The 17,892-nt window shown below is 49.4% G+C and overlaps 7 protein-coding genes across 7 annotated transcripts; 2 read left to right on the forward strand and 5 right to left on the reverse strand.

The window, feature by feature from the left end:
• Positions 1–1,030: 1,030 nt before the first annotated feature.
• CDV56_101285 (terpene cyclase/mutase family protein) lies at positions 1,031–3,425 on the reverse strand (the record flags this gene model as incomplete). The annotated part of the gene is made up of 4 exons (XM_026754904.1): positions 1,031–1,121; positions 1,178–2,623; positions 2,684–3,147; positions 3,219–3,425. The coding sequence occupies 4 exons, from the start codon at positions 3,423–3,425 to the stop codon at positions 1,031–1,033; spliced, it is 2,208 nt and encodes a 735-aa protein (XP_026614780.1).
• A 643-nt stretch (positions 3,426–4,068) lies between these two features.
• On the forward strand, positions 4,069–5,584 carry CDV56_101728 (putative meiosis-specific topoisomerase Spo11; the record flags this gene model as incomplete). The annotated part of the gene is made up of 7 exons (XM_026755347.1): positions 4,069–4,324; positions 4,407–4,473; positions 4,531–4,639; positions 4,698–4,784; positions 4,842–4,922; positions 4,987–5,058; positions 5,111–5,584. The coding sequence occupies 7 exons, from the start codon at positions 4,069–4,071 to the stop codon at positions 5,582–5,584; spliced, it is 1,146 nt and encodes a 381-aa protein (XP_026614781.1).
• A 374-nt stretch (positions 5,585–5,958) lies between these two features.
• On the reverse strand, positions 5,959–6,533 carry UBC7 (E2 ubiquitin-conjugating protein UBC7; the record flags this gene model as incomplete). Its single annotated transcript, XM_026755599.1, has 2 exons — positions 5,959–6,212; positions 6,287–6,533. The coding sequence occupies 2 exons, from the start codon at positions 6,531–6,533 to the stop codon at positions 5,959–5,961; spliced, it is 501 nt and encodes a 166-aa protein (XP_026614782.1).
• Positions 6,534–7,158: 625 nt separating this feature from the next.
• On the reverse strand, positions 7,159–9,874 carry CDV56_102154 (uncharacterized protein; the record flags this gene model as incomplete). The annotated part of the gene is made up of 6 exons (XM_026755773.1): positions 7,159–8,244; positions 8,302–8,473; positions 8,532–8,693; positions 8,836–8,950; positions 9,435–9,617; positions 9,700–9,874. 6 exons carry the CDS (start codon positions 9,872–9,874, stop codon positions 7,159–7,161), a joined length of 1,893 nt encoding a protein of 630 aa, XP_026614783.1.
• A 250-nt stretch (positions 9,875–10,124) lies between these two features.
• CDV56_102544 (mitochondrial 54S ribosomal protein bL27m) lies at positions 10,125–10,949 on the forward strand (the record flags this gene model as incomplete). Its single annotated transcript, XM_026756163.1, has 1 exon — positions 10,125–10,949. One exon carries the CDS (start codon positions 10,125–10,127, stop codon positions 10,947–10,949), a length of 825 nt encoding a protein of 274 aa, XP_026614784.1.
• A 458-nt stretch (positions 10,950–11,407) lies between these two features.
• CDV56_102695 (chromatin-binding protein RAD9) lies at positions 11,408–15,813 on the reverse strand (the record flags this gene model as incomplete). The annotated part of the gene is made up of 2 exons (XM_026756314.1): positions 11,408–15,685; positions 15,754–15,813. The coding sequence occupies 2 exons, from the start codon at positions 15,811–15,813 to the stop codon at positions 11,408–11,410; spliced, it is 4,338 nt and encodes a 1,445-aa protein (XP_026614785.1).
• Positions 15,814–16,295: 482 nt separating this feature from the next.
• On the reverse strand, positions 16,296–17,747 carry sen2 (tRNA splicing endonuclease subunit SEN2; the record flags this gene model as incomplete). Its single annotated transcript, XM_026756906.1, has 1 exon — positions 16,296–17,747. One exon carries the CDS (start codon positions 17,745–17,747, stop codon positions 16,296–16,298), a length of 1,452 nt encoding a protein of 483 aa, XP_026614786.1.
• Positions 17,748–17,892: the final 145 nt, after the last annotated feature.

Here is a 17,892-nt window from a genome sequence, read left to right on the forward strand (position 1 = left end):
CTAATTAGCTTACTTATACTTATTTACTTACTTATAGCTACTAGCTTACTTAATTTACTATAGCCTTATTATTATCTAAAGAATTATTTCTTAGTGCTTCTAGTGCACCTCTTTAATTAGTTAATTCTAGTTCTAAATTATTAGGGTAAATTAGTTTTATTAGTAAAGGTGTCTTCTATAGGAGTATATCTAATACCCTATAACTCTGTGCTAAGCTAATAATATAAGAATTCTATATCTACTAATCATCTGGTGTATCTAGTAAGATAGAGATCTTTATAGCAGATATAGTAGGCATTAACTCAGCATAATATTCTATAGTTACTTCTCAGGGTGACAGTAGCTTTAAATATCATTAAATCTTCCTAATTAGGTAAGTTAATTCTAATAAGATATCTCTCTAATTCTAATGAGATAGAGCTTAGTCCAATATCTAGTTGCTAATAAGGAAGAATAGGTCTAGATAAATAATTCCTATGCATCTCCTAAGGGCAGGCCAGGCTCATAACTCTTGAAATAAGATATAGCTAAGAAGTTTAGTATACACTATGAAATAGTATGTAATCAAGAAATTAATAAAGGTCTAATTCTTTAGAAATGAGTGACTATCTAGCCTCTATTTATACCTTTAAGGTGGTAAACATGAAGCTATTCGCATCCTTGAGATATCATAAGTAGCGTTGCTGATTCTCTATAGTATGAATGTCATCAAATATTCTGCCACATAAGCCAATTCAAATACCTTCCAATACTTCCCAATCTAGTAAGCGGTAAGATAATCCAACATATTTCCTCTCTGGGGAAGTCTGAATAAGTGTTATATAAACATGAGAGACATACAAACAATTGTCATTAGGCACCAGGCAGAATGACCATCATTAATATATTATTGCTTAGCATCCATTATAATATAGACAGTAATCATTGCCCATTCAATTAATCAGAAGGTCGCATATGATACACCCTGGAGACTCGGAGTGCTCGCCAGACGTATTAAGAATTCGTCCAGAGGGCATGGTTCAAATTCGTCTCACATCAATTCTTCGTTGCCGAACTTGCGGCTGTAAAGACCCAGAGCTCGAATGGACCAGTAAAACTTGTAGTTGGGATACGAGATCATGCTAGGCCTGGGTCAGCTATTGCCAGGGCAAATAGGTTTGCAAACACAAATACTTACCAAGATTGGTTGAAAACGCCCTCAATGGATTCTTGCAACCACTCCCCGTTTGGTTGCTGCCGTGACATGAGCAGCTTCATGGCTTTCTGCAGTGGCTCCTTGTGTGGATATCCCGCCTCCATTAGTGCAAGACAAGCCCAAGCAGTTTGCGTTACTTGGGACTTTTCATGTTGAACGTAAACATGTTTCTCACTGCTGAGATAAGACTCGCCCCATCCTCCGTCCTCCTTTTGCTTGGAGAGAAGGAACTCGCAGCCCCGGCGCGAACACTCGCTGGTCTCGTAAGTCTCCCCGATACTGGCCAGGCTTTCCAGGGCAAACATGGCTGCATAGGTGAAGCAGATTCCCCAAGCTCCGTACCAGCTTCCATCCCGTCTCTGCACGCGTTTGATATACTTCACAGCCTTGTCTTTCGCGCTCTTGATCTCGTCGGCCCGGTAATCAGGGTAAAATTTGCTGAAAAGCGAAAGCGCGGTGACAGAAGCGGTGGTACATTCGGGATAGTCATAACCGATCATGATTCCGCCAAACACTTCCGCAGCATTGAGCCACTCCAGCTTCTCGGAGCCACGGGTGGTTTCGTACTCAGTGAAGCCACCCGAGGGGTTTTGCATCAGCAGTAAGCAGTCAACACTGTCTTTTAGGCGCTCCACGGAGATCAGCTTTGGATAATTGTGCATCTCCTGCAGTTGAATTGTCGACCGCAAGCCCTCCGCTGTGCAATCACTAACTGTATAGCCTTGTGTCTTGTTACTGAATGGCCACGCGCCCTTTCGGTGTTGACGGTAGCACTTTTCTTGATCTGGGACGTTCTCCCGAAGCTGGTGATCTTCAAGGAACTCCAAGGCTTTGGTGAGCATTGGTCGCCACTTGGGGTCGTCTGCGAAACCAGCAACGACAATAGCTTGCGTGATGAAAGCGGTATCCCACACTTGGACTCCGTTGGTTCCATTCATCAACATGCCTTCGTTCTTCATCCACATGTAATCATTCAAACGCTCACGATGGCGACGGACAGAATAGCTGTCTGGCCCATCATGGACATAGCAAGCTACCATGTTCATCGGGTTGCTCACGGGGCCTAAGCCTGCATAGTCCGTATTCTCGTCTTCCATTCTGATCAGCTCCCAGGTCCAGTCCTCTGCGCGTTTCACCAATGCAGAAAATCGGAGGTAGGGATTCCAGACAGAGACGAGAAGTTGGTTGAGCAGGTTTAAAAGCCAGGTCTTGGGATAGTAGTTATCGGCTTCATGAATTGAGTTCCGGTGACTCGCAAAGTCGATAGAGTCATAAGGCTGAGTGTACAGCTCCTGGCGCAACTGTTTGGTAAGCGGGTCTAGAGGGTGGGTGAATTTCTTGGACCATAGGTACGACATGGGCAAGAATACTTGGCGTATATGGATCCACCACCGCCAAGGTGCAAAGGGAACCCAGTCCGGAAGCAGCCTACACGACTGTTAGGCTCTTGTTGATATTTCACAAGAGAATGTGCGGAAAGCAACGTACCAAATCTCAGGCGGGACAGGATTGACGCAGTCCCATTCCATGACACCGAGGACACTGAGCCAAAATTTCGCCCAGTGAGGCCCATAGGCGGCACCGCCAAACTTATGTAAGAGCCCGCGGGCTTTGATCATACGAGGGTCGTCCTCGCTGACACCAATCAGGCGCAGTGCCACGTAGTTCATGCAAGTACCAAAGACAGAGCTATGAGCCTCAATGTGCAAGCCCCAGCCGCCGTCTTCCGGGTGCTGACGAGCGAAGAGATACCTTTTGATCTCAGTCGCATACTCCGGCGGAATCGGAGTGTTGGTCACATAGTATGTGATGATGAGGCCCGGCAGCAAGAACATCGGGCCTCCGTACTCACAGGCCCAATTGCCTGGAGGAAGTTGCAATTTGGAGAAGAATTCCAAGCCATTCTCGGCGCACTGCAGTGGAGTTTTTGCTTTCGGCAGCTCTGGAAGACCCTGAGGTAGAATGGTCAGGTCTGTTTATGGCAAACATGTGGTTTCATGTCGGCAGGGGCGAAAGGTGTTACCGTAGGGAGTCCCAGAAAATGCTTGTCAGCGACAGATTGAGGCCATTTTTCATTTTCTTCATCAGATTCCAGGTAATGCCAGGTCTGGCGGCCCCGATCATCTAACAATCTCCATCTCGAATAGTCTGTTTTGAGGTCTCCGTTCTCGTCAGGACTCAGGTGATCCTGAGCTGCAGTTCTCCATGGGGCAATGGCGCCACCCGTCATTGTCTGTCTTTTGAAGAACTCAATTTTCGGAAATTCCACCGTTAAAGTTGAGGTTTATCTTATTACTTGGTCAATTAAAGGAATGCGTGTAAGATGAACAGGGGAAATAATGAAAAAAGGGCACCAATGGTTAAGAGCAGATCACATGTAGATCCGGGGCTGTTGACAGCATGAGCTTAGTCATCAGGGGCACAACTTATGCCCAAGATATGCATCAGGCAACACCTTTAACATGCATCAATAATATTACTGCTTCCTTCTGCACCTTAAGGATGGGGTTATTGGATGGAACAAAAATTATGGCTTTGGAAGATGGACTGAAGTGTGTAGAAGTTGTTTTGTTGACCGCGCTGTTTGAGTACCTATATTCTTATTATCTTGGTCCAGGTTATAGTGGCTGGGGGCAAGAATAGATTCTTCGACTCTGAGAAGAATTGAATTTGCATTGAAGCAGCTCAAAAAGACTTCATAAATCTGGAATTATCATGGCATCAGCGATCATTCCTGGACTTAGTAAAGGACTTGAGCCCCCGAGTCCCGTCACTGCTGTTTCGGTCTCAGAGTCACTTGACTCTAGCCTATTTACTCTTCTCCTCAATCTGTTGACACAACATAGTACACGACCATGAGCTAACCGCTAGCAATGGAGAAGATCCTGGACAATGCTGAATCAAGCTCAGCTAGACTGGTCGCGAATCAGGAGCAGTCCCAGAAAGATCGAGTCCAGACCTATATTGACAATACACTCATAGACATCCTCAATGAGCTACGGACGCCAGATGGTCGACCAACGCTGACATTGAAACGAAGATCCAGAGGAGTTCCCTTTTCCATCAATCCCGAAAACCTGGCTCTTGAGACCGAGGAGAAAGAAATACAATCATGCTACACCTGGCCGGGTAAGAATGCTTATGAGGCTTGGAAGTTTAGTACGAGATTTCATCTTCTCTGAAGATCTGACTCTGACTAAATTCTTGTTAGCTGCCATCATCCGAGGACTAGCAGTTATCGCGGAGGCGGTCCAAGCTGGTCTGGTAGTTTCCAAAAGGTTTCAATTACCTTAAAATAAGGTTAAGCCTCGAGCGCTGGCTGATGTGAGCAACAGAGACATCTATTACAGCGATCCAGCTTGCTTCGGTTCTCAGCAAATCGCTGACACCATAATTGATGATATTGCTCATACGATTGGGGTAGATCGAGCGGCGTTGAACGTGGTAATACATTCAGGTCGACACTCTGATTCGAATGTCCAGCTAACATCAGATGGCACAGGAAGCGGTAGCCAAAGGGCTGGTTGCGGGATATTATCGTCTGATGACCAAAGCTGGTGAAGTAATGGACGCTCGCTTCTCAACCAAGGTTGTTCAAGATTTTCACGCTTCTCCCGGGGATAATAATGACAATCAGATGAGCTAGGATTCCCTGATACCGAGGACGGAAGACATTGAAGCAATCGATGCTTCGGAGGCGAAATGGGTCTTGATCCTGGAAAAAGAAGTAAGAGATGATGTACCACCACGTATCTCACGCTGCCCACAGTGTGGTAACATGCCATTTCCAGGCGGTCTATCGTCGACTCTCGAGAAGCAGCTACCATACAAGAGCGGCCGCAGGCAAAGGTATATTGGTAACAGTAAGTTTCCCAAGGCTGGAACCACGACGTAGCAACCGACGGTGAAACACAGGGTAAAGGCTATCCGGACCTGAGCACGCGAGCCTTTGTTCGAAGACTGCTTGACGAGACTCGACATCTCCCCGCGGAGGAAGCCCCGCGCTTTTACGCTCTCGTTGATAGTGATCCGGATGGCATGGCAATCATGTCAACTTATAAATATGGCTCGATGGCGCATGCGCGTGACAACGAGAAGCTCAATGTTCCCAAGCTACGCTGGCTGGGACTCCGAACATCAGACGTCATTGAAGGTGCAGACTCATTTGGGGACGATGGTTTCATTCGACTGAGCCCGAGGGACAGAAAGAAGGCTATTGCAATGCTGTCAAACAATCCCGTGTGGGCAATAAATGGACCGGAGCAGGAATGGCGCGCAGAACTGCAGCAGATGCTCATGTTGAACTTGAAGGCCGAGATTGAGATTCTCTACGATCGGCAGGAGGGACTTGAAGGGTGGATCGATAAGAAGATGACCACTTCAAGCTGATACAACCGGACAACGAACTTTTGTTGATTCGACGCCGGAGTTATAAACTTTTCGATTGACAGTTGATGGAATGTAGAGGAAACAAGAAATCTATATCTGTGTCAACCTGTTACACAATGAGAAGAAATACTAACTAGCCGAAAGCGACATGCTGAGTGATAAAAAGGTTGAAAAAACAAGACATCGGGAACACACCAGTAACGCCATTGATCCGACCCAATCTCCTGATGGGTTGATAACCAGCCAAGCTTCGATGCTAGAAGTGCCACATGCAGTGACAGATAAACTCATAGCACGAGCATGGCTCAAAGCCTATGTACAGCCCCCGGGATAAATACCTTATGTACCCATCCAGCGCATTCGCATGTTGTTCACTACAGACCCAAGCCTTTCCTGACCTCATCACGAACCTTCCGTTCATACTCGCTTCTCCGTTCTCTCCACATCTTTGCCGCCTCGACATTGGCAGGACTTTCATCGTTGGGTTCTGCCAGCATGCTCATGACAGAGATTAGGATCTTCTCCACACTCTGAATGGGCGACCACCGCTCGGATGCATGCTCGTAATGGTTTGGATCATCACCGGGAGGATGAAGAATAGATATGCAGACGGTTCCGTTGGGATAGACTGTTAGGAGGACATATCAGTCACCGCATGAACTTGATGTCGAGTGAAGGGGGAAGAGGCAAGTTATTTCTCACCATTCGGATGCCACACCCCACCACCGACAAACTTCATTGTTGGCGGACTCAGCGGGTAATCTTTGGGAAACTTGAGCTCTGCTGCAAACACCCCTCCTTCGTACGGTGTACCCTCAGGACCTTGAATCAAGGCCTCCCAGTGGAACATATCATCCTCGCTGACTGGACCGGCAGAGATGCCCTCGGGTGGGCTTGTTGATAAGTTCTTATACTCGTGAAAGAGACGTTTCTGTGCGACGGAGGACATTGTGTAACTGAAGATCCAAAATTGGAGGAAAGTGAGCGAGCAGACTTCGAGCCGTAGCGACCAAAGAGCAGGAGAAGCGTTGATTTTGTGGCTGAAGTCGTGGAAGTGGGCTGCGGAGAAGTGGTGGTCGGTGGGGTTTCAAGGATCCCAATTCCCAAATGTGGACGCTATCTGAATGACTTTGAGTTAATTCTGCAAAAGAGTAAAGTGGATGGTCTAGAGATGGAGGATCAGTGGAAGGATGAAGGATGCTGCCGGAAGATATTATTCGGAGTACTCCATAGCTGACGACAGAAATGGAAACGGGTCTTGCCAGTTGCCACTCGGCAAGAATTCACAATTGGCTTCCCCGAGGATCGGCCCGCAAGGACGGAAGACCGATCATAAGTTCAATATGAGTTGCTGAATTGCTGCAACTAATTGAAAGGACAAGGCAAAGAAAGGGCTTGAGTATCTTACATTGAAATAATATCTACTTATAATACATTATTAGTCTACATGGAGCGATCTATATAGTGAATGATCTGGAGAGGTCCACCAATACGGAGTAGTTCCCATTGGTAATGAGAACTAAGAGAAATAAGCAGGTACAACATATGCCAGGGGTATAATCTTATTGCAATCATCAAAACCAGTCATAGTCATCATTCCCTCCTTCGCCCTCATCATCTGGCTCTTCAATGTTCCAGGGATCTTCAGGCCCGCGAGAGAACGGATCCTCCTGGTCCTCGGCCCAAATATCTCCGTAAGGGCCTGCTTGACCCGGAGCTGATGATGGCTGATCTGCCGAGTTTGGCTGCTGCTCGGGTGAGGGAGGATGCTGTGTGTTACTGTCTCCTGCCATGCCTCTTGATAACGCATCGTAACCAGCCATCGCTCCCGCACCAGCTGCTCCTGCAGCAGCACCTTCAGCAATTCCTCCAGCGGCGCCAGCCCTGCCAATGGTGCCCGCAGCCGCATCACCTACAGCCCCAGCTTCGCCAGCAGCGGCGCCACCGGCAGCGGCCTCTCCGCCAACGCCGGGGATCCAGATGGGCATGAAGCCGAAACCGCCAGCACCACTGTGACGACTAAAGTAATCGAAGTCAATACTTACTGCAGTGGCTAGCATTACTGCCCGTTGATCTAGTGTCATCCCAGTTGGCACATTTGCTTGTGAGGTCGATTGCTCGGAACCAAGAGCCGCAGAATCCATGCGAAGAGCATAGACACCAGTGTCTGTAAACAATTCCCGCGCGAAACCAACAAAATTTCGATTGACTGAGCCAATGAGTCGGCTGTCTGCCGAGCGTAGAGAGAAGTCCCATGACAAGAAGGGCTCATCTACATAGGCAAACTGATGGTATTCCCCAACATCTTGGCCACTTTCACTTGTTTGAGTCAATTGCATCTGCTGCGAGTTTGATAAGCCGGTCTGCGAAAGAGGTAATCTCTGAGTTCCCATTTCTGTGGTGCCAACAGGGGAGTGATGATAGGTGAAAAGGTTGTATTTCCGCCGCAACGGCGCCCACTGCTGCTGTGCTTCTCCAATGACACGCATATCCTCGAATCCCAAGGGCGAGATGCGAGCATTTGAGTCCCCCGTAGCTTGGACAAGTGACCCTGAAGATCCATTCTGGTCAGCGGTTGAAGACGAGAAGGCGCTTTTGGCAACATCAAGAGGGTCGTAAACCCGAATGCGAGAGTTGATCCAAGAGAAGGGGCGGTGAAACTGAAAGGCGTTAGAAAATTCATTTCCAAAACAATTTCACAACGGATGTAGACATACTCGAAGCACCTCGTTTTCGTGCCGATCAAACACATGCGTCACAAAACTTCGATGTGTTCGAAACCATTGTCGCGCCATCATATTCGCCATGCCCCTCTCTTGTTCGGCCATGTAGCCAATATGATTTCCATTTGCATCCATGATGACGTATTTGTTCGCCTGTTCGAATCCGCTGCGAATCGCTAGTTAGCTTTGACATGACCTTCCCTGCGATATATGAGGCTGCATACATCATCACATTCATCAACTCAAGCTGTCTTTGTATAACCAAACCAGAATTTGCCAATATTCCCAAGGCCGGATGTGTCTCTTTGAGCACGCCATTGGGATCTTCTGGTATATGAACGGGAGAAAGTAAGGTGTTCTGAGCGGGGTCGTAGTTCGGATCTGGCCTGTTGCGTTCGGTATTTGTTTGTTCAGATTGTTGCGGAGAGACTATTCCTCTGTCATATGCTCTGGGCCTTGGTCTTGGTGTCGAATCTCGCGGAACTCGAGGACTCCGACGTCCTCTTGTGAATGAGCTCGCGAAAGCACGGCCAGGCGCTGCCACCGACCTTATAAGAGGTGTTCGTAGTCTTGAGCTCCACATAAAGATCGCGACTGGAGGGGTGTAAAGGAACAGACTTGAAGTCAGTTGGTTTCTTGAGAGCTAAGTAAATTCGCTTGTGACTGCCGACTTCTACGGATGAAGACGAACACCTTTGGTATTTCTTGAGGAGAAAGGTGGAACAATTATTGTCGAGCTGTGGCGGAGGAAAGAGGAATAATGACGAACTTCGTTATCGCACGGGATTAAGCGGAGATAAGAGACCACGCAGAAGAAACCAGAAGAGCTTTAAAGATCAAGTGTCATGATCATAGCATTGAACCTGTCATAAATCCTACATGGCTTTGAGGAGTCCGAGACGCATTCAGACGCATTCCAATTCTCTATGGCCAGAATATATCGTTCTCGCTCGACTGGAATGTGTCGCAGGACCGAGCTCATCGCAGTTCCACATTGGGGCTGCGAAATGAATGGCTGAGAACGCTGAAATGAGATTGAATATATGTGCAGCATAAAGTCTCGCTGAAAGAAACACTCTTTTCTCCTGCTGTTGATGCCCTACTCAATTCGTATGTTTACAATAGACCTTTCCGAGCCAACTCAATCTTCCGCGCCGCCTCCCCAGGCTTGTAGCCTCCTTTCGAGATGCAGACAGCACTTCCTTCACCCAATTCGACCTTATCTTCAACATTTGGATGCGCACATGGGCAATGATGAGGAAAGTCAACACATGCGAGCGTCCCCGGACAGAGGTATTTGTTGCAGTTGGCTGATTAAGCGGCGCAACGAAGGCGTTAGCTATTTTGTCCACAATTTTTGAGTGAGAGGCAAGATCCTGTGGGACAACTCACTTCCTTCCCATAGCTGTTGATATCTCGAACTGTCGCTGGCAGAATTCTGTGTGCCTTGTTGATGGTGTTCTTGATGACCTCCTCCAAACATGTGCTCGAAGAACTGGAATTGCGCCTGAGCGACAGAGGCCAGAAGGAGTAGAGCCCCGAGAGCTTTAACCCAGCTAGAAAGCATGCTGTTGATTACTTTATTATAGAGAGGTAGTCGATCTATATGGAGAAGAAATTAAATATAAAGGAATCAGAAATTGATAGCTGAATTGACAAGAAACCAGTTGTCCGTCGTCCTTGAAGCCAGCTATCTTAAGAGCACGTGACTCTCCGCCAAGATCGGTGGAAAAAGTCGCGGATTTCCAACTGTGATGAGCTTCTGCAGTCCTCGCCGGTTGGGCTTTGGAGCGTCACCACTTTCCGTGCAGACCACAATGTTACAACCCAGACTATTAACGCCCTTCCGGGCGCTCGAACGCACATTTGCCTCTTCCCTCCGCTCGTCGCAGGCGATACACCACCCGTCTCGATCTTCGTTACTATTTCAACGAAACCCCATCTCCGCACCGTCTCCGATCTCGAAATTCCTCCTCCCTCTCTCCCATGTCCGTCACGCCTCTCATGCCACTCAGGGTACCGCAAATCGACACTCCCGTGATCCTGCTGGGAAGCGTCTCGGCGCGAAGAGAACCGGTGGTGAATATGTTGTCCCCGGCTGCATTATCTTCCGACAGCGCGGAACGAAGTGGTTCCCCGGCGAGAACTGTGCGATGGGCAGAGATCACACCATCTTCGCCACGGAGGCTGGCTATGTGAGATATTACCTCGATCCTGAGCGGCATCCGGACCGGAAGTACATTGGTGTCTGCTTCGAGAAGGAAGGAAAGCTACCCACACCGCGGAACGCCCCGACGAGACGGAAGTTAAACAGAATCGCGGTCCCTCGCCTCCCTGATGGCCCCGAAGCCGTTGCTCAGTCAGACTTGGTTGCAACTATTGATAATGGCACAATGGTCTCCAGCGTGGAGGCCGCTAATACTGCCACAGGCCCTCAGCTGCGTCCTGGATACATGTACCGCGAGGCGAACTGGCAGATTGGTCGCGCCGCTGAGAAGGCTGGCGTTACCGCCAAGCCCTATAGGCGCAAGAACCGCTGGCTGGCCTGGAGAAAGAGGCAAGCTAGGGCCGACCGTGCTGCCCAGATGAAGAGCCTTAAGAGCAAGAAGAAGGCTGCGAAGAAGGGCAAGGGTGGCCGTTAGTTAATCGATAAGTTCTCTTATCTTCAGCAACATATTATCGGAGCTGTTTGTATCACTCATCCACGGGATTTTAAGGTGTTTCTTTGTATTATAGAGATTGTCAGCATCCATCAAAGTACCTCAGATTGTATGATGTTTCCGAATCCTCGAAGAAGCAGCAGACAGGATCAGAAGTGTAAATCTGAATTGTATTCGCTATCTAATTTGTTTTGGTGAAGCGAGGAGCAGATGCTCTGCCAAAAAAAAAAAAAAAGGCACTTGGAGAAGTATAGCAGAAGAATGCAGGGGTATCTGTACAAGTCTAGAGCATTGGCCGCTCGCTCCGACTAGGGAATATCACATCCATTACCAAACCAAAAGCCCCAGCTTCCGACCCAGATGACGCACAAAACCCATAGCGACATAGCAAAATAGGAAGGCAAGGAAAGACCGTCAACGAAGGAAAGAGGGAGATATCACTACTCGAACAGCCTCCCGAGTATTAGACTCTGGCAAACAAACTCATTGCCCACTATTCTGACACTGGTACTCAAGCCAATATCGTTGCCATTGATGGACTCAACCAGCTCAATTCTTTTGCGCTTCTTCGTACCTTTAAAGGACTGAGACTTGAGTGTACCGGGCACTGAGGATCCAAGGATCGTGGCTTTCGCCGATGCTATCTCATCGCCGTCGACGTAGATCCAATCCCAGGTGCATCCAGTGCCAGCTGCGGCTTGCTGGTCCAGGCTCGCTCTCGCTGACTTGAGGTCAGGCACGCGCTCAACTTTGGAAGCGCCCAAGGCGTACGTGAGGAAAATGTATGCCTTTCTTCTTTCTTCATCTGATCGCCCACCACGGCCCATGACAAGCAACACCGACTGGTCCTTGAGTAAGTTGGGGCGAGCTGCAATGGTATCCGGCAGTCGCGCTGTTGTAGCCGGATAAGAAGCCAAGAACCTTGATTTCGTCGCGCCATTGAGATATATAGATTCGCCCGAAGGGAGTAAATATACTTCCCAATCCAGGATTCGGTTTTGGGCAATGCAGTCCTCGATCCAACGGTCTGATAGACAAGGGATATTCAAAGCTAGCGCCTGCATGTATTTCGGGCGGCGAGAGTGCTTATCAGCGATGAGGCAAGCGAATCCCACTTCTTCGGCATTAGCCGCCAGACGGAACTGCCCATTGTTACAGTTCGCACCTGGCGCTGGTGATTTTGTCGGGGTAGCAAGCGGTGCGTGCGAAGGCAACTCAAAGAGCTCATTAAAGCCGTCCTTCAAAATGCTCCCATCGTTGTCCAGGATCATCTTCGTGATACGAGATTTGGCTTCATCATTATCACCGTAGGAAACAGCGAACACCATGCCCGCGAAAATACCGTTCAAGAAGCGAATGCTTCGCGGTAACCGTGAACCCGGAGACGCGGGCGTGGAATACCTGTCAGAAGGCGTTTGGAGCCTGCTTTCGGAATGCGTAGCTCCCGAACTGTAGGTGAAAGCTCGATCTTTGAGCTGATTCCACAAAATCGTATCCAAATAGATCCGCGATACGGGAACCTTGATGAGATTGTCAGGCCCTGTCAGCCCACCGGATGGAAGGCTCTTGCGTTGTTTCGGTCCCAGTAAAAGAGTAGTATACCCGTATACATCGGTGATTGGGAGAACTCCGTCAGAGGCAGCCTTTGCGAGGTCCTCGGCACTAACCCTATCCTCAAAGCCGCGAATAATATGTGTCACCTTGGGCACATTGGGCATGTCAACCTTGACAGCATCACCGATTCTCAATTCCAATCGTTTCACAGCGCCCATCGGCACTTCAAGGGGAACGCTATCTTCAAACTTGACCAAGACTCGCGACTGCGAGATGCCGGGTGGCTTGCCGACACAAGTTGCAGGATAATATGCCCGTTTCTGGCCACTCCAGGGAGCAATGACTTGATTCAGCGCGATCGGAGAGTTGTCTCCAAGAATCGGATCGACTTGATCGGAGTCGTCATAGCGCATTGGCTCTGGGGACTTATCCTTCATTTTCTCTCTTTTGTCTTCTGGGACGTCAAGATTTCCCCCACAAAGATCCTCTTTTCCCTCAGCATACACATTCATATTCTCTGCCAATTCCGGCGGGTGAGGCCCTGAGTCTGCCTCAGCACGAGGGCGAGGAAGTTTATTCAACCTTTCTTTGCGGGAGACGTGATATTGAGGAGTATCTTCCACCTCCCATACTGTTCCCATTCGCTTTGAAGATCTTGATCTTCTTAGGAAGCTCGATTCGGACTTGTCCACGAACTCTTCGGTTTGCAAACTCTGTCCCGTTGTCTTCTCGCCATTTTGAGACTTAACAAACTGAGAAGCGATACGAGGCGTGAATGGTAATATCGGATCAGATGCATATACATTCTGTCCATTCCCACGCCGCCTTTTCCTCGGTGGAATCGGGGACGCAGAGACCACAGAACTGAATTCCTTATCATCAGCTGTGAAAATGCCAATATCAACATCGATGAGAGCAGTTCCAGCTTGAGGCGAAGCATCAGCAGCTATCTCTGTTAGCGCCCTGCGCTGTCTTCCACTTGGGCTCGAGAGTATTTTGGCAGTGGCGAAAGGTCTAGCTGGGGTCGAACTCTCAGGAACAAGTGGTTGAGAGTGACCGATGCGCCCTTGCTCAGTCGGATAAGCAGGAGGCAGGTCATCATCCTCTTGATCCATAGGGTCATTGCCCACATCGTCTGTCCAGCTCTGATTGTGCAGTCTGTTCGGGCTGGTCTCGGGAATGCTCGTCGTTGGGATTACATCGCCGAAGCTTTTCGGACGCTGGGGCACCGGTGTTTCAGCCACGCGAGAGGGCATGGAGGAAGGTTTTTCACGAGGATCTACGCTTGTACTCTTGGGTTCGGTTACCTTGATCTTTCGGCTAGCAGGATTGCTAGATTGCGTTGTGGCAACTTCCTGGGCTGAGGATGCATCCCTTGGAAGCTGACTGGAGGAGTCGTGACAGCTCGCTGAGCTGGACCGACTACGCATCGTTGCGCGGTTAAGATGGGCCGCGCGTAGCGCTTGGTCTTGTTCACACTCTGGAGGAGGCGGAGACGAGCGCAATGCTAGAGACTTTGTGGGGGATGAAATAACCCTATCCCGGTCCGAGGAATCACCTTGGTATAGAACCCGGGATAGAGGCCTTTCGCTGTGATGCCACGGACTATTCGTGGCATTCTTATCGTGGTCCCCATCATCTTCTTGCCGAGGAGACTGTTGAGAATCTTTCACAACCATGGTTTCCGACATTTCTTTAGGCTCGCGTGCTTTTCGGTCAGGACTACGAGAAAGTCGAATATGCTCCTGGGGCAATGAATCGTTGTGTAGAGAAAGTGCCTGAGAAAGTCGATCATGCACAGAAGTTGCACTGGCAAGACAATGTTCCGAAGAATCGTTGCAGTTCTCCTTGTCTTCCTCGGTCGAGAGATTGGGGGCCTGTTGACTGGGTTGAGATCGTGCCAAATCCCCACCATGTTCAGTTTCGGCTTCACTAATTGCACCCGTTTGAAACGCCGTATCAATTTCGTCAGGGTCGGCACAGGATGCAGGGCCTTTCGGCCTATCTGCCTGATCTCGTTGCTTTAATTTGCGGGGTGGAGATGTGGTTTCGTCGCCGGTTCGTCGTCGGCTTAACGCTCTTGCCGGGGCTGCCACTCCAGCAAACTGCGCCAATGCTTCTTGATTGATCGTTCTCTGGCGGAGGATACGCTCGACAAAACTAGGTTCCTTCTCAAACTCGCCGTCGCTCTGATCCTCGGCATATATGTGCTCCGCCGAACGTGTCATCCTTTCTTGCAAAATCCTGTCACGTCTTGCCTGAGACTCTTTCATGCTGATGTATGCCATTGGTGTCTCGGAGCGGTCCTGTGGAAAGGCTGCCGCGAGGGCGTTCAGCGGAGAAGATAGCGTGGTGGCTAGCGGATGACTTTGAATAGGGAGATTTGGGGAAGGTCGATCGGACATGAGGTCGGGCTGCTGGCCATAAACCAATGGAGACGATGGAGCCTGTGTTGCCTTGAACACCTGGCTCAGGGCCATGATCCCACCGCTTGATTGAATGTCCGGTGCAAGAGGATTCTTTGAAACACATGGGGTCTCGGGGTTGGAACGCTCGGTTTGGCCTAATCTGAAGGCTGTCGCTGGTGTGCTTGTCAAGAACCGCTGAGACTCAGGGAAGAGGTTCGGTTGAAAGTGCATCGGAGATGATTCTCCTAACTTGGAGCTGTTTTGCTCTTCATTATCCTCGGCATTAATGATATCGGGACATGTATTCTCGAACCCAGACAACAAATCTAAATGGCCGCTGTCACCCTCGTGCAAAGTCACCAATGTAGCCCGATCCACAATATTGCTGTCCAAAGCATTTCGAGCAGCATCCTTGTTTTGTCTGATCATATCGTCAAACACCGACTGAGAAACGACTTGAGTGTCTGACGGGGCACCGTCCGCAGAACTCATCTTCGCGGTATGACCAATCGGTAGAGGACCTTTGGGGGCGTCTTTAGACGGGGACAATCGTTTCCGGTCACTCAAAGGTACAGCAACATGCTCTTCTCGAGGAATCGACCTGGCCGGTGATTTTTGAACGACTTCCCGGCTAGTGGACGATGCATCAACGTGCGAGGATTCGTTATCTTCGCGGTTATTGTCATCAGATATCTTAGAAGGATGGTAATTAATCGTCTCCAATTCGTCCAGCAGGAGCTGGGATGGTACAAGGTCCTATGAAAGATGATTGGTGTTAGTACGATCAAGATCAGGAACGCCACGGAGTCGCTGTGTCAACTCACTAGCCCCAGCGCGACGCGTTGCAGCTGTGCAATGTCGATGCTGTCCTCTTGTGTTTCCATGATTCATCCCCTCCATAAGATATTAAATTGTCAGACGGGAATCATTCATTGTCCCTATCGGGTCATAAAATGCTGTACAAGCATGCAATCAGCATTATCAGCCTTGCTTCCTGGACCGAACCAGAGAAACACGAAACGCGTAGCGCACGTGACCTTCGAAGCAATATTACTGTTTTAGGAATAGACCGTATATCTGCACAGTAGCAACAACACAGGGAAGCGTCCACTAGTATTATACTACGTCGCGAATTCAGGCTACACAAGGATTTTGTGATTCGCCAAAACTGAATGCCTAGGCAAAGATAGTGTCTGGTCGGGACCAAAACACCAGTCCAGAGACGAGAAGGCGCTTCCTATTTTGTTCCACAATACTGTTACAGTAGGTCACTTCGCAAACCGAAGAACAGCGCCTGTCGCCGATGAAAAGCCAACAGGCTATTCATGGCGTAGCGAATGGTACATAGCCGGCATCGGAGGCGAAGTCAGTCCCGCATGCGATTAGGAACCCACCGCCTGATTAGCGTTTCCCGCACCCTGTATCGAGAAAGGAGAGCCCGGATGTCCTCCGAGTGAATTTTCGAATTGTGAGATCGTGGTGGTGGAACTTCCACGTAGCATACCACCAGGCTCTTCTTCACTTGTGCCTGGACGCGATTCACGCAATGCAGCCACCACCAACTTCGTCCCTGTCTCGTGGCACAATAAGACCTCCTATCTGAAGTTTCAGACCAGTATGAATGTTCATAGGCAGGAATAACCACAACCGCAAACTCGGCGTGGGAGAAAACGGGTCCGCGGTTGTACAGAAGATAATCCACCCCGAACTTCACCCCAGAGCGCACAACCCAGCCTAGGGATCGAAAGTGATGGTAGACAATGTAAGATATCATAAAAGGATCGTCTGGTTTCAGATCAGTGGACGAATCACGTGGAGGATAGTATGAGTTGTGACAGAATAATGAGAGTAAAGATGTAGGAGGAATGATGGCCTTCTGCTGATCGTCGAAGACATGAAGAACCCCAAGCCCGTAGGCAAGGAAAAAAGCCTCCTCGTTCGATAACTGTAAGTGCTCCTCATTATCTAGGGCAGGCTCTTCCTGTGACGTCTCCGGAGCTGTAGCTGGAGCAGGAAGGCGTAAAATTGCCGAGTCTGAGGCAAATTCTTTCTCTTGAACAACAGGTGAAAAGCGAACTGCCTTGCTGGGAGACTCTTGCCCAGGAGACGAGGAAGCCGGGCCATCGTTCTCCTGCTTCTTGGAACGCTGTGACTCGAGCATTCTAGCTTCTCTCGCTTTCCGGAGCGAGAACTTTTCGAGTGTAACGGCTGTGCCACCGGGAGCACCGTCTGTGAGTAGCGTCGTCGTCGTCTGGTCGACGGTAGTAGCACCACTCTCACGTACCGCAGCTTCGGCCTTCAATCTCTGCTCAATTGCTACCTTCTCCATCCTCGCTCTCTCGAGTTTCAGTTCACGCCGTTCTGTTCTGCGCTGGCGTGTAAGTTCCTCATTGGTCTGGCCACCGAGCAAGCCCCTCCGTTTCTTCTCCCGTTCCAGCCAACTAGGCTGACTTCGGCTTAAAGTGCCCTTTCCAAAGAACCCCATCTCCCACAAGGCTTGGATAGCCTTTTCATCCGTGACATGGACGGAGGACGTCGCGGAATCGAAGTAGGCGGCATAGATTTCTTGGTGAGGTGGAGAGATAAAGTAAGTCAAGTAAGACAGCACCACGCTGATGAGCGACAGAGGATTGTGAGGAATGAGAGGTGGTAGAGGATGGACGTTGAGGGGAAGAGGAAAACGGTGGATGTGCTTGTAGTTAGGCTTCGGAGGCCTGGAGCGCTGAGCTGAACGAGCATTATTGCGTGGCTCGGATTTGGCGGGAGATCCAGCGAGCTCGGCAGGTGAACTAGGGATTGGTGTGGACGAAGAGGCCATGATTAACGGAATTGATTCAATTACACTATATCAATTAAGATTTCTATCTACCAAGCGAAGAGTCAGCTCGAAGCTTTCCATCGCAGATCCCCTTCGCCAACACAACGCAGGTGAAACAAGTTCTTCTCCTCAGATACCGTTGTAG

This window comes from Aspergillus thermomutatus, assembly GCF_002237265.1.
Source record: "Aspergillus thermomutatus strain HMR AF 39 chromosome Unknown NODE_84, whole genome shotgun sequence".
In the NCBI taxonomy this organism is placed as follows: Eukaryota; Fungi; Ascomycota; class Eurotiomycetes; order Eurotiales; family Aspergillaceae; genus Aspergillus; species Aspergillus thermomutatus.